This window comes from Heterocephalus glaber, unplaced genomic scaffold (genome assembly GCF_053883595.1).
Source record: "Heterocephalus glaber isolate CG9 unplaced genomic scaffold, H.glaber_assembly_v1.0 deba00001532, whole genome shotgun sequence".
Lineage (NCBI taxonomy): Eukaryota > Metazoa > Chordata > Mammalia > Rodentia > Bathyergidae > Heterocephalus > Heterocephalus glaber.
Window position 1 is genome coordinate 23,152,319 of NW_028258330.1, and position 19,981 is coordinate 23,172,299.

At 50.7% G+C, this 19,981-nt stretch overlaps 2 protein-coding genes across 8 annotated transcripts in view; one reads left to right on the plus strand and one right to left on the minus strand.

Annotated features, from left to right (window-relative positions):
- The window catches only part of Cox4i2 (cytochrome c oxidase subunit 4I2), a 39,310-nt gene extending 21,396 nt beyond the window's left edge, over positions 1 to 17,914 (plus strand). For 2 of the 4 annotated variants that reach the window (XM_087188821.1, XM_087188824.1), the window contains exon 5: positions 17,717 to 17,914. In XM_087188821.1, coding sequence (XP_087044947.1) covers positions 17,717 to 17,888 — 172 coding nt within the window. In that variant the 3' untranslated portion in view covers positions 17,889 to 17,914. Of the gene's footprint in view, positions 1 to 14; positions 172 to 17,716 lie in introns of those variants that run through there. The other 2 variants (XM_087188823.1, XM_087188822.1) reach the window with 2 other exon arrangements.
- The window catches only part of Bcl2l1 (BCL2 like 1), a 50,277-nt gene continuing 34,084 nt past the window's right edge, over positions 3,789 to 19,981 (minus strand). For all 4 annotated transcript variants that reach the window (XM_004840599.4, XM_087188835.1, XM_013070667.3 and 1 more), the window contains exon 3: positions 3,789 to 5,433. In XM_004840599.4, coding sequence (XP_004840656.1) covers positions 5,296 to 5,433 — 138 coding nt within the window. In that variant the 3' untranslated portion in view covers positions 3,789 to 5,295. The remainder of the gene's footprint in view (positions 5,434 to 19,981) is intronic.

Consider the following 19,981-nt stretch of genomic DNA (forward strand, 5'->3'; position numbering starts at 1 on the left):
TGTCTCATCAACAGGAAAAGTAACTGAGACACCGGGCATGATGCCACACACCTGTGATCCCAGCACTTGGGAGGCTGAGGCAGGAGGATCACCTCAAGTTCAAGGCCAGCCTGCACTGCATAGCTAGACCCTGTCTTAAAAAACCAAACCAACCTCCCCCCAAAACCCCCTCAAGAACCAAATAAGAATTTTAAAAAAACTATAAATAAATGTGGATTTTATAAACCATTTTCATGTCAACTGAAATAATCATAAGGTTTTTTGTGTGTGTGACAGGGTCTCACTATATAGCCCATGCTGGCTTCAAACTCACAGTGATCCTCCTGCCTCAGCCTCCCGAGTGCTGGGACTACAGGCATGTGCCACCACACTGGCTCATAAGAATTTTCTTGTTAATCTTTCAATGTTATGAGCTACATAAAAAGATTTCCTATATTGAGCCAATCTTTTTGCTGGGATTGAGCCTGGCACTCATGCCAGGCAAGTACTTTACTGCTGAGCAATACCTTCTGCACCTGAGTCAATCTTACCTAGAATAAATCCCAGGTCATGACAATATTTTTCTTTTACTATGAGGGCTGGGGATGTAGCTCAGGGAGGGAGTGCTTGCCTAGCATGCAGGAGGCTGTGGGTTCAATCCCCAGCACTGCTGCCCCAATAAAACAGCCATTATGTTTGATTCAATTGGTTTGTAGATTTAGGCCTTTCGTATGCACATTCACAAGGAATTTTGGCCTAGAAGTTCCTTTCTTTTCCTTCCTCTCGTACAGACTTGCTTAGTGTTTCAGTCTTTTTTGTACTGGGGATTGAACCCAGGGCTTTTTCACTGAGCTATATTCCCAGCCTTTTTAAAATTTTGAGACAGGACCTTACTAAATCACTAACTTGCTCAGACTGGGCTGGAACTTTGGACCCTCCTATTTCAAAGTGCTGGAATTAAGAGTGTGTTCCACTGCTCGGGGCACTTGCCTTTTTTTTTTTTTTGAGACAAGGTCTCACTATATAGCCTGGGCTGGCTTCAAAGTCGAAGCAATCCTCCTGCCTCAGCTTCCTGAGTGCTGGGATTAAAGGCGTGTGCCACCATGCCTGGCTGGATACTTTAATCAAAGTTAATATTTCCTCATTTTTATAAAAATGGTTTTGTTTAGGGCTGGGCATTATGGCACACATCTGTAATCCCAGCACTCCGGAGGCTGAGACAGGAGGATTGCCGAGAGTTCAAGGCCAGCCTGGGCTACATAGTGAGTTCAGGGCCAGCTTGAAATGCAGAGTGAAACCCTGTCTCATAAAAGCAAAAGAAAAAAAAAGAAAGAAAAAATGGTTTTGTTTTTGTTAAGGGGTGATTAGGAGTTGAGCCGGGTTTTTTTGGTTTTTGTTTTTAAGTGTTTTTTGAGACAAGGTCTTGCTAGTTCAGGTTGGCCTTGGATTCACTATATAGCCCGGGCTGGACTTGAACTTGCATCGATTCTTCTACCTCAGCCTAAGCGCTAGGATTATAGGTATGTGCCACCCTGCCTGGCAAACCTAGGGCTTTTGCATTGAGCTACATTCCCAAGCCTTTTTTTTTTTTTTTTTTTGCACCAGCGATCGAACTTGGGACCTTGCACTTGCAAGGCTGGCACTAGAACCACTGAGCTAAATCTCCAGCCCATCCCAAGCTTTTTTGAGATTAGGGTCTTGCTAAATTGCCAAGGCAGGACTCGAACTTGCAGTAATTCTACTGCCTCAGCCTCCCAAGTGGCTGGGATTACACGTGTACACTATGGCAACCAGCTCCTATGAAAGTGTATTTTATTTCTTTTATCCTAAGTATGTAATATATAGAAGAATGAATTTTTCCCTAATATCCACATAGACAGTCCCAAATCTATTCCAACTTTCCCTCAGTGTGCAATTCCAACATTCATGCGTGCATGAAGGCATTAGATAGGGAATCACTGCACTAGAGGTCTGATTAAAAATTTCATGGAATACTGGAATGAAGATGTCACAAACTGTTGAAGCTGCGCGATGAGTTCACGGAGATTCGTGAATGGATATAGAAGCTTCTACAAGGTACATCATGTAGGTGGAAATAACAAGGCAAAGTATGTCTGTTACCATCTGTGTAAAAAAAAAAAAAAGGAGGGTGGGATCAAAGTACATTTACACCTATGAGCAGTGGTTAGGGTAGGGGCAAGGGCCAGGGACATGGTGGAGGAAAGAAGGGCGCGGGGCTGGAGGCTTTGGCCTCAACCATGAATTGCAACTCAGCCCCAGGGAGCTGCAGCAAGCTCTGAATCCGAAAACCAAGGGTTGTAGGTGTAGAAGTCCTGGGGAATGATGAGGCTGTAGCACACGGGAAATCTACCTTGCTGGAGACAGATCAGGGGCACGGAGAGAAAGGGCTTGGGTTGGTGGTGGCTTTCAGGTCGCATCCTGTAGCCACCAGGGGGCAGCCAAGCCCGCTCCCGAAAGCGGGCAGGGCGGGGCGGCTGAGGACCCCCCCACCTCCCAAACCGACTAGGGACTCCTGGACATTCCCCAGACCGCTCCCCTAACTCCAACCGCGGCCACGTGTAATTCTGCCTGCCTGCTGGCTGGTGGGATCACCCTGCCCCACCCGCAAGCCCAGGCCTCCAGGCCTCCCCCTCTTCTGTTGGGGCATCAGACAAGGCGGGGAGGCGTTGTAACTATTCAGTGCATGTTGTAGAAGGGGTGAGCCAGGGCATACAGATTAGGTAACTTGCCCCACGTCACAGGACTAGGTATGCTGACCCAGGGTACACACCCTGGCTGTCACCCTTAGTACCAGAGGTTAATCAACCCCAGGCTTCCTCACTGCTCTTGGGTCTAGCAGCACAAAGGGCACTCTGGGGGCCCACTTGCCCTGAGAGCTGGGGACACCAGCTTCCCTCTGGCCTGCGGAAGGGCCCTGATGACCCTGTGCCTGCTGCCATCAGGACCGCTCTGCCGCCTTCCATGTGTGGTTACCCCTTCTGCATGCACTTCAGGCCCTGGCTTTTGTGTGCTTCTTCCAGGAAAGCCCTTCCTGCCTCCTGCCTCCTGCCTCCCAGCCAAACAGCAGCCTGGGCTTGTGCTGGCCTCAAATATGTGCACCACTGTTGTATTTCTTTTTTTCTTTTGGTACCGGGGATCGAACTCGGGTCCTTGCGCTTGCGCAGCAGGCGGCAAAACCACTGAGCTAAATCCCCGGCCCTACTGTTGTATTTCTAATGGGATCACTATTCTAGAACCCCATCACCCCCAGTCCTCTTGCTCTAGCGATCTCCATCCGAAACCTCGAGGGACCTACCCTAAAAATGTTCCCTCCAGTCTGCCTGCCTCTTCCATCCTTCCCAAGTCCTTCATGTCCTGCCAGGTCACTATGATGGCTTCCTCATGGTCATCCCTTGCCTGACAGTAGCCAGAGCCGTGCTATCACCTGGGCCCCCACTAGAACAGGTGCTCCAAAAAGGCAAGGGCTTTGTCTGCTGCAAAATCCCGGTGCCAAGGCCTGTGCCTGTGTGCAGCAGGGATTAGTAAACACTTGGTGAGTGGCTACTAGAATGCAGCTCCTAAGGGTGCAAGTGTGCCCCAACTCCATGTAGCCCCAGTGCACAGCACAGACAAGTGCTCATAAAAACCCCATCAAGGCACAGGTGCAGAAATTCAGGCCCAGAGGGAGGAAGGGACAGGGTCAGGGAGCTCCGAGGGCAGCAGAGCCAGGAGCAGGACAGTTGTCCTGCTGCCTTCAGCCGGCCCAGCAGCTCCTCCTTTTCCCATCCAAGCACATAGAGCCCAGGCCCTTTGTTCACCAAATCAACACAGTTTATTACTGAACTGCACTTTCACCTTCACACAGACTATTTCAGAGCTGGAACAAGTGTAGGGGGTGGGTCAGGGGAGGGGCAGGCGCCCCTCAGGAACCAGGACCCCAGGCCAGTGTCCTGGGCCAGGGCAGGGCAGGGAGCATCAGGCTGCCAATCTCCGGGCACCAGCTCTCCACGTGCACGCGCACAGCAAGCCAGCAGCTCCTCACACATAAATACAGACACGCTTAACAAAAATAGTATATCATTTTCACAAGGAATAAAAACTAGTCTCGAATATGTACAGCAGAGAGCCCAGGGTGGCCAGTGCTGTGCTGGGACCCCCAGGGATGAGACAGGCCGAGGGTGGAGCAGAGGAGAGAGGGAGGCCTGAAGGGCTCCTGGCCAGGCCACTCTGACCTTGGCAGCCCAGCTGCCCAGGCTGGACGGGGGTGGGGCATGACTCTGCCTGGCCGGGCAGGACAGGCCCCAGCCAGCCTCACCCCCGCCCCATGCGCCAGGCTCTCTTTCCTGCCCTTCCTGCCTGAGGTAGGGAAGACCCCAAGGCTCCCACAGCTGTTCCCTGTAGCTCCCCTTCACTTTTGGGCTGAGACCTCTGGGCCCATGGGCCTCATGGGCAACAGCCAAGGCCAAGATGCCACGGGCTGATCTTCTTGCAGGAAGCAAGGCAGCTGAGGCCATAAACAGCTCTGGGGCACCTGTCTTGGGCCCAGTTGGTCCCTCAGTCATGGTCGTGGGAGCCTGGGGAGGGGAGGGGAAGGGAAGGGACTAGGGTGATGCTAAACTGCAAGGGCCATCCTACCTCGAGCATGGGGTCCTTCCTGCAGCAATAACCCCTTCCTCCCTAGATAGGGCTAGCCTCTACCCGGAGGCCTCTGGAGAACATTCAGACTAGGAGTGGGGACTTCGGCCTGACCAGACATGGGAAGTCCTGGTCCTTGCTTCTTTATCCCAAGCAGCCTGAATTCCTAATTAGTCAAAAGTGGCTTCTAAATGGCTCTTGGGGGGTCGTGATGGAAGGAAGGGAGGCCAGGTCCAGAGGGGGATGGGAAATGATCAATTCTGAGACCACAAACATCGAAACAAAGGCAATCTAGTCTCTCTGGGGACAAGGTTCAGAAAACTTTCCAGCTCCCTGCCAGGAAAGCATTCTCAGAGGCTAAGAGTAATAAGGGTTCCACCAATTAGGACCCTCCTGCCCCTAACCTCCACCCCCAACCCACACCAGCCTCCATGGGGCAGATTCTAGGGAAACTGTGGATTTTGAGGCCAAGAGAACTGAGGTGTGGGGGAAGGCAGGTCTCACAGAAGCGTGGTAGATTCTAGAAAACTATTTTTGAGGGACCAGGTCTAGACCTACCCCTGGGATGGGCAGGTGGGCATGGACTGCATGTAGTGGTTCTCCTGGTTGCAAATGTGGCTGGATGGAGATGTGGTGGGGGCAAAGCAGGGGGTGGGAGGGTGAGGGGTGGTCAGTGTCTGGTCATTTCCGACTGAAGAGTGAGCCCAGCAGAACCATGCCAGCCACAGTCATGCCCGTCAGGAACCAGCGGTTGAAGCGTTCCTGGCCCTTCCGGCTCTCGGCTGCTGCATTGTTCCCGTAGAGTTCCACAAAAGTGTCCTGCAGGGGAAGAAAAGGGAAGGCACCATTGATTCCTCAGACAGTAATGTGCATGGGTGGGGAGAAAGGGGCTACCTGCGTGCAGTGCCTTGGGGATCTGAGGGCTGAAGCGACCAGTGCCTGCTGTGGGCCAGGTAAAGGGTCGAACGCTGACCTCTCTCTCATGATCCCTAGCTGGGGATGACCCAAAGAGGTTTTTGCTGAGACACAGGTGCAGAGCGTCAGACAGCTGGGAGTGGTACCTATTCCAGAACCGGAGGATGGAAAGAGGGGTAGGAAACTGACAGGAGGCTGGCAGCAGGAGCAGAGTGTAGGTGAGGAAGGGATGGGGGACACAAGGAGGAGTGGTAACCACACCACTCCAGCTGGGAGCCACAGAGGCAGCTGGAGTTGAGTCAGAGCAAGGCCAGGGCTGCACCTTTCCACTGTTTGCAGAGGGAGAAGGGACAGAGTACATTCCCAGAGCCACTCAGGGGCAGATTCAGAGTAGAGTGGGTCTTGGGCCTTTGAGCCAGAGGCCCCTTCTTCCCCTGGAGACCACCTATGGTTGGGACAGGTTCGTGAACGGGAAGAGCAGGGCACAGTAGAGAGGGCAATGATGATGCAGGACTGGGAGGTGTCCACAAAGGTGTCTACAAGGACCCATCCAAGTCCCCCAGCCCAGGGCTGTGACTCTGGGCTCAGGAGGAGGTGAGCACCAGGCCTCTGCCCTGCAGCTCTATCAGGAGGAAAGCACATGACATAGGGAGGGAGGAGCTGTGGGCTAAGTTATGCAGGCCAGAGAACAGAAGGCTGGGAGCAGCCAGCATCGTGCCCAGTTCACCCCTTAACCCTGACGGTGCTGTGATGCAGCTGTTCCTCCCCATGCACAGACCAATAAGCTGGCACCCTGAGGGCCAAAAGATCTGACCAAGGTCACCCTACTTAGATCACCAAGCTTGCTCTGCAGTGGAACCAGAATCCAAACCTGGTACCCAAGAACTCAGTGTGCTGTGGAATGAACAGGTCATCAGCTGGCTCCCGGGGCTTCTCAGCCCCCACACAGGCTGACATCTCCCTCAGACAGGGCCTGCCATTTGCAGTTGGCCCCAGGTCCCACTGCCACATGCTCACATGGGAGCCCTGCCTGGATCCCTCTTCTACTCCAATGATGCTCTCAGTGCCTGCTCCGTGCACAGATCTCTAAAAACAGATCAGATCCCAGCACTCCTGGGCTTAAAATCCTTGGGCAGCTCCCCTGCACTTATAAAGCAGTGGTGTTGGGCTGGGGATTTAGCTCAGTGGCACTGCACCTGCCCCGAAAGTGCAAGGTCCTGAGTTCAAGCCCCAATACAGGGGGAGGGATGTGGGGAGCAGTGGCATTGACTGTGTCAGCAAGGAGGCAGCGGTGCCCATGAGCCCTGACTAAGAAGCCCACCATCGAGGTGCGGAAAGGACCCTCCACCTTCCCAAGGTTTCCCCCCGCACACCTGGAATCAAAGCCCTACTGCTCATCATGGCCAGCCAGGCCCAGTGTGACTGACCTGCATCCCCCACACACTCCCCTCCAGTCACACTGGCTTTGTCACTGATCCTGCTGAACACCTGCCCCACACATCTCTCTCTGCCTCTAAACTTGTCTTGTTCTCCTTCTCAGCACTTTCCCTAAACAGATTGCACACTTGCTCTGTTGTGGTTTGTCTCCTATATGATAGGTCTCAGTGAGCACTGAGATGCTGTCTAGTTCCTACAGACTGTCTCAGAACAGTGTCTGGCAGAGCCAGGCTGCATGATGATGGTTTGGTCAATGACACTTATATGACCATGGTCTCACAACATTAAAATGGAACTGAAAAATTCCTGTTGCCTAACTTAGTGAAGCTGCAGCCCAGTGAGATTACAGTGTGATGCATTCCTCACATGTTTGTGGTAATGCTAATGTAAACCAACCTACCGCAATGCAGTCTTAGCACACAGTTATGCATAGTACATTAAGACCGGACAATGATAACAAATTTATAATGCCATATATTTGTACTGGGGATTGAACTCGGGACCTTGTACTTGCGAGGCAGGCAGCGGAAAAACTGAGCTAAATCCTGGGCCCTATAAGGCTATATATTTTTTTGAGACGGGTTCTCACTATGTAGCACAGGCTAACCTTGAACTTGCCTGCCTCAGCCTCCTAAGTGTCTGAATTAGTTATGCACCACCATGCCTGGCTTTAGGCTAAATTCTTGAAAAATTATTTTCTAATTGTAAAACATGCTGTACCTAGAAAAGAGTAGGTATCATAAGTCAGGAATGTCTGTAATACCAGCTCCTCAGGAGGCTGAGGCAAGAGGATCACCAGTTCAAGCCCAACATGGGCAATTTCTCAAGACCCTGACTCAGAATGAAATAAAAAGGGCTGGGGACATAGCTCAGTGAGAAGCTCTGGGTTCAATTCCCAGTACTGGGTAGAAAGTTTACAATAGTCAGCTGTGCTAGGCTGGCAGCAGCTCATGTTTACTGCATTTCGATTGCATGGCTTTCTCGTGTGCCACCAGCTAAGTTCGTTAAGTATATTCTCTGGGGCTGGGGATTTAGCTCAGTGGTTCCGCCGCCTGCCTCGAAAGCACAAGGACCCAAGTTCAATCCCCGGTACCAAAAAAAAAAAAAAAAAAAAGAAAAGAAAAGTATATTCTCTGATGTTAGCCCAACAGTGAAATGGCCTAACAACACATTTCTCAGTGTGTATCCCAGCTGTTATGCGATGCATGATTGTACATGAGCAGAACAAATGTACTGCCTGTCTACTAAGCACCAGACATTGTTACTGCCTTTCACCTTCATCAGAGTCCACACAGGCAGAGATGAGAGCTCCATTTCGAGGACAAGATGACTGAGGCCTAAAGTAGAGAATGGTCAACTAAGATATAGCAGAGCCAGGGTTTGACTGCAGAACTGCATAGTTACAGAGTGAGCCTTAGGGCTAGGTCTGTAGCTCAGGAGCAGAGCACATGCTTAGCAATCCTCAGCATTCCCCCAAACCCAAACAAACCACGGCAAATCAAAGTGAGTGCTGCTACAGCAGGACATTTCCATTATGCTGTGGGTTGGGGACCTGTCCTGTCAGCCCTGCTGACAGGATTCTGAGAAAGGGCATGTAGAACAGGGCTGAGGTGGAGCCCAAGATCTGGAGAGAAGAGGTCTGGGGAGGAAACAGTCCTTGTCCCCCTCCAACCAGCTTCTGTGGACTTGGGAGGTAAGAAAATCCTAACGGGAGGTTTAATTTTTCTGTTCTCAAGTTATGAAGGTCCAAGTACAGTCACTAAAAAGACTTATGTGTGGTGCAGAAGAGTTCTGGGCTTTTTTGTGGGGAGCACAGGCAAAGTGAGGCCATAGCCAGAAGGCTCCAGTTATCCCCTGGGGCCAAATGTTCCCCAGGGAACCAGCAGGAGAGGCCTGGTTCCTTTGGTGAGAACTTTCCTGAAGTTGAGGGCTGGCAGCCACAGGACATTTTCAGCCCTGGAGCTGGGCTGGAGTAAACAGGCCCTGTCCCTGCAAGGCACAATGCGTTCACTGTCCAGGAACAGACATTCCAGGGTGGAGGGGACATTCTCATTTCAGGGCCACAGAGAACAAGGCACCGACCGGCTCCAGTCCCCACTCACGCCTTCCTGGCCAGGACAATCCGCACTCACTCCCAAGGGCGTGGGTTCTGGGGGTTGCTTTTGCAGAGAGGCGAGCAAAATGCTCTGCTGTTCCAGGGTGGGGGCTGGAGAGGCGGTGGTGTGGGTATATTTAGCCCACGGTTCACACGACACACTTGGAAACAAACAGCCATTTTCTCAGCAGGCGGCAGCTGTGGATAAATAAACAGGATTGCAAAGCAGCCCTTTAAAGCAGAGATAAACCCCCTACTGCTCCTCAGGTGGCTCCCCCATGTTGGCCAGGCCTGGCATGGGTGGAAGGGGGTGAGGTATAAAGGTGGGGTACAGAGAGGTCTCTTGAGGTCACAGAGGCTTCTGGGAAATGCAGGCCCAAAGGATGGCCTGTATCCTCAGCTTGGTTAGAGCAGTCTGTGTATAGAGCTGACTATGGGGATCCATGTGGGGATCTGGGGCCCTCTGAGGACAGGCAGTAATGACCTCCATGGGAGTCATGCACTCCTAGCCAGGAAGACCCCAGGAGCCAGCAAGGCCAACTCACCTGCTCATTCTGCCATTTCCCATAGCCAGATAATGGGAGAGCCTAGACTAGGAACCTTGGGCTCCTGATGTAGTCCTCAGGAGAGGCCTGGCCTGGGACCACTTTTAAGGTCCTTCCTAACACTCCCAAGCCTCAGTGGTCTTGCCCACACACATGAAAAAGCCCCACATACTCATATCTACTCCAAGGTGCTTCACCTTGTCTGTTTGCCAACACTGTGTCCTCTAACTGGTTACCCTTTCCTCGTCTTTCTTCCTCAGTCGGTGAACAGAACTCCATCCACTGTGGAGCTCCTTCTTCCTTGTGCACTGCTCCTGTCTCCAGGATGAATGTCCTTTGTGTTCACAGGGTACTTTCGTTTATACCACAAATATTTATTGTGCACCTACTCTGTTCCAAGCCCAGGACTGGAGATACAGCAAGAAACAAGGCTTTGGGGGAGTTTACATTCTAGTCCATTCTTGATGACAGTTAGACTACCTCCAACCGGGTGAAGTGAAAACCCTTAGATACTGCAGTGATTTATGGCTCTCCACAGGGCTACAGTACATGAAGAGATACACAGTAGAGATGGGGTACTCAAATTTTGAAGGAGGGCAATTAGGACAAAAGTCTAAAAAGACTTCTTGGGGGAGGTGATAAAAAAAGAAATCAAGACATGCTGTCCTAATGGGAAGCAGAACAGATTATACAAAAATTATAAGATAACTGCAGAGAAGATAGGGTTTTGAGAAAAATGACTCAGGGAGAGGTGACAGAGAGTAAGCACCTAGGTGACAGAGAGTAAGCACCTGGGGGACTGCTGTGGGTGTAGTGGTCAGGAAAGGTCTAAGGAGGTTTGAGCCAGAACCTGAATGACAAGGATTAAGACACCTTGGCTAAGAAAGCGCAGGTTCCAGCAAAGACAAGTGCAAAGATGATGGGGTGGCAGAAGAGGAAGGGTACCCTCAGGCTAAAGCCCCTTGTATGTGTGCCAGTCTCCCCAGTCTTGGGGCTCACGAGTGGTGGGACCTTATCTGGACCAGACCTGAAATCTGGCCCACCTGGATGGGCACAGGCTGACTTCAGCTAGGTCCCCTGCAGCTACCTAGAGAAACCAGGAGAAAAGGCTGGCAGGATTCCCCGAGGGAAGTGGCCCAAGTGCCAGGGGTGGAAGGAAGAGTTTTTGCTTGGATCTCATCTGTCTTCTAATTCCCATCCCTCTCCTCTCTCCCCTCCCACATCTCAATGCTTCTTCCTTGCACAGTGAGTTTGAGCGGGTTACTTCACCTCTCTGGTCCACAGTGTAACATTTACAAGAACAAAAGAAATTGTGGTTATGATAGCTGACCTTTTTCAAACACTTGAATGTCTTCCTGTGCCACACACTAAGCTAAGGCCCTTCACCCTGACTAGGCCATATTCCCTCTAATTACATGTATAATCATTCTCCCTGGAGAGGTAATTTTTTCCCATCTCCCCCACCAGACTGTGGGGTTTTTTTTTGTTTTTGTTTTTCCGGTCCTGGGGATCGAACTCTGGTCCTTGCGCTTGCGAGGCAGGTGGCGGAACCACTGAGCTAAATCCCCAGCCCCAGACTGTGTGGTCACCTGTATCTCTAGAACCTGGTACCATATCTGGAACACAGCAGTGCATTTGAAATGAATTTATTGTGGGTGAACAAATGAATGAATGCTTCAATTTCATAACATTTCTCAAGAGCCCCAATTCACAAATGTGATTACAGAAGCTCCAGATTTACTTGAGATCCCTATCTAGGCAGTGGTGGGACTGGGATTTGTCTGAATTCTGGCATCTTGCTCATTCCAATGCCCCATCTTGTCATCTCATTCCCTGTTATCTCTGCCCACAAGAAACCTGGCCTCCTTGGTGTAGTGGTGGCATTTCCTGTGCACTGGCCCTAAAGCACTCTTCACAGCCCCCTTCGTTCACTGGCTATCTCTAGGCTCTTTCAGTGGGTACTGCTGTTAACCCATCAAACTGATGGCCCTGAGGGCCACATGTGATCTGTGGCCTGGCTGGGATGCTCACAACAACAATCTGGTCCCAGTGCCTTTGGTCCTCTGCTCAGTTTTTCTTTCTTTTTATTTTTGAGACAGGGTCTTGATAGGCAGTTCAGGCTGGCCTCGAACTCACTATGCAGCCTAGAGTGGCTTTGAACTCATGACAATCCTCCTGTCTCAGCTTTCCCAGTGCTAGGATTATAAGGCATGCGCCACCACACTGAGCACCTCTGCTCAGTTTCAAAAGAAAAGTACTTCTCCAGCCTCCACCATGGGCCAGGAGCATGCACTTCTGGGACTGAAAGAGGTCCTCATTCTGAGCTCAGGAAAATAGGGGCTCAGAAGTCAAAAGACCTGGCCAAAGGAGGCAAGAGAAGGAGTCAGTTTTAAGTTCAAGGATGTTCAGCAGCAAATCCCATATACTGGCCCACAGCTGTGGCTAGAGGTCCCTGCAGGAGGGTAAAGTGGCTTGAAGCCACCAGCTGAATGAGCCTAGCTGAGCGGAACTAGATGCCACAAGAAAGGATGTGATGAAAACCAGGAGGGAAAGTGAAACCTTTCCGGCCTGGCTTCAGCAAGGAACAAGCTTCTGTGCCAGACAGCTCTTCCTTCCTCTTGGTTGACTCCAGAGGACTTGGGCCCACCACTTCCTTCCTGCTTGGTTATTTCAAGAAAGAGGTAGGTAGCAAAGAGGAAGGGGCTCCTGGAAGCCAGGGAAAATGTCAGATATCAGGACTGTACCTTGTCCTGGCTTTGTCACAGCCGAGTCACTTGCAGAGTCACTTTCTGCTCTTGGCCTCAATTTCCCTGAGGCAGAAGGTGATAAATGCTCGCTGAGCAGACAAACAAGGCCTTGTTAGGAGATCCTGGAAGCAGTAGAACTGGGGTGGGGGGTAGGGGGTTGGGGTTGGGGCAAAGCAAGAGGCCTTATCACTCTCTTGGCAGGAGCTGAAGGCAAGGCTCAGAAGAATGAGGTTTGTGGTTGAAATCCACTTCCCTTGGCTTTCCTGGGGGAGCTGCTGGCCTCTATGATGTGAGAGGAACAAGCCTTTCTTCTCTACCCAGGGACACGGCTGGACTTGGGCAACGTAGAGAGGCAGCTCAGTGGGACAGGGACAAAGAGATAGGTGCCAGACTGTGCTGGCCAAGATGCTTCAGTTTAGTCAGCTCATGGTGGGTGTCATAAAAGCCCTTCGATTTGGAAGCCTCAGTGTCTCCTGCCTCCACCTCACAAGGCAGTGGTGTAAGATGGGGGTTAAAGCACTTGGTGGAGCAAGGTGACCTTGGTGTTACTGGCTGAAGAGGGTGCCCTGAAGGGTCCAAGCCACCTGGGGGTCTGGGAGTCTTTGGAGGCATTCCCCCGGCACACTGTGTTCATCTTCCTCCAACTCTGCCCATCAGCTGCCAGCCTACCCCCCCCCCCCCCCCCGCCGTTAGTTCTAAGAAGCCAAGCCTGACAGATGTGCTCATTTCTCAGAAGAGGAAGTGGTTGTGCCGGGAGGAGATAACACCTCCGCTGGGGAATTGAGAGCACTATCAGGCCCTGCAGAGTGAGCGTCTCCCCAGCTGGCTCAGAACCTGGCGACCATTCAGAAAGGCATTCACTGGGGCAGAGGTGCTCAATGGGGCTCATGACCTCTTGATTTGGGAGAGCTGGTGACAGCTTGTATTTACTAAGTAAGCGCTTTGTGAGGATGAACACACTTGCTTCTCACAGTAGCCCATGGTGCAGGTGCTGTTCCTATTTTCTGTGTTACAGACAACAGTAGAGACAGACATAGTAGAGAGGTAAAGTCACCCCCCAGGTCACACCGTGCATCACTGGTGGAGCCCAGCATTCCTGACTCCTGGGCAGCATCCACCTGCTCCTGCATCTCTCCTTGCTCCAATCTCACCCCTCTCATCCCATCCCTGGTGTCCCTATCCTTTCACAAGTAGATAGCCACCGCCCTCCACTCTTCTGCCAGTGTCCAGGAAGGGAGGGATCAAGGTGCACCTTTATAACTAAGTCAGACTCAAGGGTGACCTTTCACACATCCATCTAGCTTTCCATGTGACACTTGCCCTATACTGGGACTTCACACATGGATTTCAAAAAGGTGGAGTGCCAAGGCCCCATGGCAGGCCTGTTCCACTACAGAGGGTCCACACCAGTGGGAGTTCACAGTCAACTCTAGGCTGCCTATACACGTGTGATAGGAGTTCCCCCTTTTCTTTGGAGAACACATTTGTTTTTTGGCAGTGCTGGGATGGAACCCAGAACGAGTGCATGCTTAGCAAAGTAAGGACTTCACCACTGAGCTACCTCCTCAGCCCTTTTAAAATTTTATTTTGTCTAGTCTGGCTTAGAACTTATGATCCTCCTACCAAGCAGCTGGGGTTACAGGTGTGCACCACCACAAGCAGCTAGCATTTTACCTTTGGACAGGCCCTAAACTGGAAAACCGTTCTCTATTCGGGAGCTGAAGCCTCACTCCTCCTGTCCCCTAACATAGGCTAGCCTTGGTTTCTGGTCCTCTCTCTGCTGCGGCTCCTCTCACAAATCTGCCTGAGAAGATAACACAGTCAGGCAGAAGCACCTTGGCCAGCCCTGTCCTCTCTGAGCACCAGTATCCTCCTCTGTGAAACAGTTGTGCTATCTGGATGAGGACAAACTGACTTATTTCTCCTCCTAGCTGGCTGTCTGAGCAATAAATCTTGAAACTAGACTAAGTCATTTAGCTTTTAACTTCATCTGTAAAATGGGATAAAAAATAACTTTATTTCAAGCTGGGCGTGGTGGTGCACCCCTGTAACCCCAGCACTTGGGAGGCTGAGGCAGAAGGATCACTGTGAGTTCAAGGCCAGCCTGAACTACATAGCAAGACCCTGTCTTTAAAAAAAATAAGGGACCTTATTTCAAAAAAATACTGAAAGACTTCAATAGTAACATGTGTACAAGTACACAGTAAACCAAGTAAATGCTAGCTATTACTACCATTCTTATTATGAGACCACGGCTCAGCTTGAGTGTTTTAAGTCCTCCATGGCCTGCAAGGCCTGTATGGTCTCCTCCGATTCACTGAGTGCCAGGCTGCTTTGTTCCTCACATGCCGGGTTCTGTTAACCTCAGGACCTTTGCCCATACTGGTGCTATTTATCTCAATCCATAGGTCACTTCATGGAGGCCAGTTGCTCACTCAATCCCCCAAAGGTCTAGGCCAGTGCTGGGCCCAGAGAAGGTGCTAAGAAAGGTCAGCTGCCCCTCTCTCCATCCCTATCCTTACTGTCTGGCCAAAGTATGAGGAGGCCCCAAGATAGGACGCAACTGGGCAAGGCAGCTGGCCTTCTCTTGATACCAAGCCCTCCCGGGCTCAGGAAGGGGAGTAGAAACCTTATGGGAAAATTCCATAAGATTTACCTACTATACTTTGCTGAGGCAAATGATGGATGTCCTCAGGTAACAGCCCACCAAAACTGGGGGCCACCCCTCTCTAAAATTCTGCTTCCTACTAGGATCTTTGCCTTCAACTGTTTCAGGGCCCAAAGCAGCTTCTTTCCTCCTTTCCTCTTTTGGAGCTCAACACTTTGAAGGAGGAGCATTGGACTGACAGTTTTCCAGCTCTGGGACTGGTTTACTCGGGATGAGTCCATTCCCCTGCCTGGGACTTTTTCCCTCCCTATGAAATGAAGGAAATCATCTCACAGGGCTCCTTCTAGGGCTGCGGCACCAGGAAGAAGATAAAAGTTACTCAAACACCCACAGACAAACATGGGAGCAACTATCTGGCTTCAGTCTCTCAGGGGGATACAAAAGGTGCAGTAATTAGCACGTAAGGCGAGAAGCAACATTCCAGAACACAAGGGCTTGTTGCCACAAAAACATCTGATCCGCCTCTACCTCACAGCTTGTGGAGCTTGCCCTGGATCCTGCAGGAACCTGGGGAAGATGGCCAGCTCCTGGGCTGCTGAATGGTCAGACCTAGCCAGGGCAGAGCCCCAGTGGCCTCAACCCCTTCACCCCAGCACCGCCTCCAACTAGTCTGGACAAGTCCTGGGTATTTTCAGCCACCTTTATCTGATCGGAAATGTTTGGAATTCCAGAGAAGGCAACGGCTCTAGAGGATTTTGGGTTGGGTGCAAATCCCTACAGCACCCTCTTCCTCTTCTCCTTTCCTTCCCCCACTACATCCTAAGACTCATACACACACACACACACACACACACACACACACACACACACACCCCTCAAAGTAACCAAAAACTCAGGGCGCAGGCCTCTGTTCTGGTTGCATTTCCTACATTCCAGCTCCTTTAGTCTTTTCATCTCTACCCCAGTTTGCTCCCCACCTCAAGGTGGAGAACTGCTAGAGGCCTGTGATGGTGCTCAGAGGGATGGAGGAGCACTCTGTCTCCAGCTGCCCAACACGGGCCACCCAGAGCACCAATAAATACAGAAGAATGTCCTCACCGTCACCAGGAAACCCAGCAACTCACATCCCAGCTGATGTGACAAATCTTAGAGTATCTCGATCTTTGGTTCACTGAGGTCCAGTTCATCCCCTCCCTGAACAGAAGGGACACTGAGACCCAGACTCTTTGCTCTCTGTACGTGTTCCAGCTACAGTGAGAAAAGTTGTGTCCACTTCAGACTTGTCAGCAGAATTAAATGGTACACAGGAGGGGCTCAATAAATGTTAGCTAAGTAACAGCTAACAGTAAATGACTCCATTTGTGCTTCTCACAGAGCTTCTGTTATCTGTGGTATAAACAACAAAAAGCTAGTATTTCCTGAGCTAATGCTTACAGCTTGATTTCTCAAAGTCTTGCAAGTAGTTTTGTCTCTATTTTAACAATGAGAAAACTCCCCTTGGATTTTTTTTTTTTGTACTGGGGATCAAACTCAGGACCTTGCACTTGCGAGACAGGCGTGGCACCACTGAGCTAAATCCCCAGCCCTGCACATGGCCTCTTTGTAACCCAGACTGGCCTGAGAAGTTGCAGGAAGGTCCAGAGAGGCTGCCTTGCTTAGCTTTGGACATCATTTATTGATTAATTCTTTAAGTGTACACTAAGTGTCAGGCACAGTGCTAAGTGCTGGGGGTAAAGCAGAAACCAAATTAAAAGAAAATTCCCATCTGTGTGAGTGTATAACCTCATGAGAAGAGACAGACAGTAAAGCAATGTATCAGATGGTCGTAACTGTTAAAAAGGAAAGTGAGTGTGAGAAGGAGAGTAGGGAGAAAGATGGAAGAGGGCAGGACTAAAATTTGTGGTCAGGGAAATATTGCAAGGATATGGGAAAAGGCAGTTAGAACAAGTGCAAAGGCCTTGTGGTGGGAACATGCTAGAGGTACTCCATAGACAGAAAAGATGCAGTGTGGCAGAAGCCAAGTTAGTAGAACAGACCTGCAGTGATGAGGCCTGGAGGCAGCCAGGGACTAGATTTTGCAGGGCACTGTATGCCACTGAAGGACTTGGGCTTGTCCTGTGGAAGCACTACCGGGTTCTGAGTAGGGGATGGACATGATCTGACTTTAGGCTTAGCAGGGTCCCTCTGGCTGCTGGGTGGAGACCTTGGGGGAAAAGCAGAAGCAAGGGATCTGGTGAGGAGCTGATACAGCATCCAGGAGAAATATGATGGTGGGTGCCAGGGGAGGTGGTGAGCAGCAGTCAGATTCAGAATTCATTTTGAAAAGTAGAGTTGAACAGACTGTCTGATGGACTGGATGGAGACCATGGAGCTGCCTGCCTCTCTGGCCCTCTGTTTACAAGGGGCAGAAGAGCCCTTGAGGAATTCTTTCCAGCCTAATAACTATGGCGACCTGGAAGAAGAAAGAGGCAAATCTATTTGCCTCTCATTGAGGCAAAAACCACTTCACCCAACTACCAGGCATGGGCAAGGTCACAGAGCAGGAGGCTCAGGTGGGGAAGGGGTGCCCAGTTTTGTTAGGAGGGGCACCACAACTGTGTGTTCAGAGGTGCTCAGGGACTGGGCAACTGACTGACTGAATGAATGAATGCGTGATGCCAGGAGGCCAGGACTCATGCAGAACTTCCCAGGTCCTTCTACGGTAATGAGTGTAAAGGATTTCTCCCATTTTTCCTCTGCATCCACCACATTCCAGGATGAGCTTCAAGTTCCCATTCTTCGTGAGCAGAGGACTTGGGGTCTGCAGTGGCTATAGCAGAACTTTAGTGCTGGAAAGAAGCACCAACACATCTGCCACCACCTCGTTCGTCCACAATTCCAGACATCACTTTTTTGACTTTATCCATGTAAGACTTGGTATTTTCTAAAAATTTAAATAAATGTATTAAAAATTCCTAATTTCAACCCTTAATCCTCTCAAAATGCATTCTTTTTGCATCTTTCTCCTTTTCAGTAAATAGCAGCAGAACTCAAAACCTTGAAGTCACCCTTAAATCCTTTCATCTCACCTGTCAGTACATTCCAGTGGGGCTATATTCATCCAGAGCCCCACTGCTATCATTTGGTCCAAGACAACATCATCTCTTGCCAGTCTTCTTCTAGCAGCTTCCTTACTGGGCTCCAGATTCTCACTCAACCCACAGTCCCTCACCACACAGCGGCTGGAGGGGTTGGCACAGGTGGTGCTTTCTGTCTGCTCAAAGCCCACAATGCCTGCCCATCCAGCTCACCTAAAGGAAGAGCCAGGGTCTCACGGAGCTCCTCACTCTCTCCCTGCTTGCTGGGTACTAGCCATGCTCTTCACTATGTTCTTTCTCCAATACGCCGGGCACCCTTCTCACCTGGGGACTCAGTACTTGTTCCTTTGGCCTGGAGTGTTCTCTCCTCAGACTGTTTCAGTGTTTGCTCCCTTGGGCTCCCCAGATCTCTGTTTCTGTGTGTTCTTAAGAGGCCTTTTCTATCACCTTTCCAGACAAACACCCAATGCTGCCCAGCCCCCAACCTGTCATTCTGTACTCTCAGCATGCACATCCCATGAAGGTGCCATCCCTAGTAGCTACAAGGGTGCTCAGTATATAGCAGATTCTCAGAAAGTACCTGCTAAGTGAAGTGAAAAGACAACTTATTACCAGTACAAATAGAAAGGGAAAAGAAAAAATATGAGAAAAGGAAAATAAACGGAAACATTATTTGTAAATAGGGAAAGGTGGAGGGGGTGAAGGGAGGGCCAGGGAATGGGGAAAAAATAAGAACCAAGATACATCATGTAAAGGTACAAGATCCCAATGATGAATGTAACTATACTGTTTACTTAAAATGTACCAATAAATAAAATTAATAGATCCAACACCTTCACAGAGGAGGCAGTGTGGCCCAGGGCAGAGGAAGTTTAGGCTAGCCAGCCAGCCAGCGAAACTCCAGAGTGGCGCAGGTCCCCCTGCCATGCCCTGGAGCCCCATTCGGCCCAACCATCCAGAGTGCAGACAAAGAGGACCCGGGGAAGGTATGACCAGCCTAGACCAACCCATCCTGCCAGAGCGGCCAGGAAAGCCCTCCCTTGTACCAGGTCCACAGCTAGCAGTTCGGTTGAAGAGAACAAAGGCCATAGCATAGTGTGCCAGGCTGGAAGAGCCTCCTGGGGAGCATCGTGGGGGACCAGCATGCACAAACCTGTAGGTGAGGTCCATGGAGACCAGACAGCTGAGAGCCAAAATGAAAACACACTGGGTCCCAAAGGACAGCAGTTTCAATCCCGTAAACACCAGACAGGCGTGGGTTTCAGGTGCAAGTCTGGGGACCAAGCTGAGCCCAGGGGGAGGATGGGACCACCCCATCTCTTCCATCAGTGATGATGACTCTGAGCTAAGCAGAAATACCACCAAATCCAGCACTTGTCCCACAGGGCAGAGCCACCTGCTCTGTCCCCCATCCAGATGGCCACTTCCACCACCCTCTGCAATACCAGCCAGCTCTGCCTAACAGGGGGGCCTTGGAGACTACATCCTTGTTAAGAGGAGACCATTCCCTTCCTATCCCTGTGGGGCTCAGTCTTCATGGCTGCAGGTGCAGGGGTAAAGCCGGAGCTGCCGTAACTGCCAGGCCAGCAATGCCTGACCTACATCTCCATGGTTGGTTGCATGAAAGAAAAATACCAGGGATTTCCGTTGGTGTTCACCAGATGCAGCTGGTTCAGGGCAGGCTGGGCCTTTCGAAGGCTGCCGGGAGAGGGGCATAGGGTGATGAGCTGGTAGCACAGGCCAGAGAGCTGGCCTCCAATTTATTTCTTGGCTTTGGGAACTTCCCTAGATTTCAGAGACTATAATCTTCTTTTTACCAAGGTCCTCCACTAAAGCTTTTTTCTTCCTCTATTATAGTATCCTTATTAAGAATGAGAGAAAGAGAAAGGGAGGGGTTGGGGTAGGGAGAGAGAGAGAGAGAGAGAACAAGATTCATTTTGAAA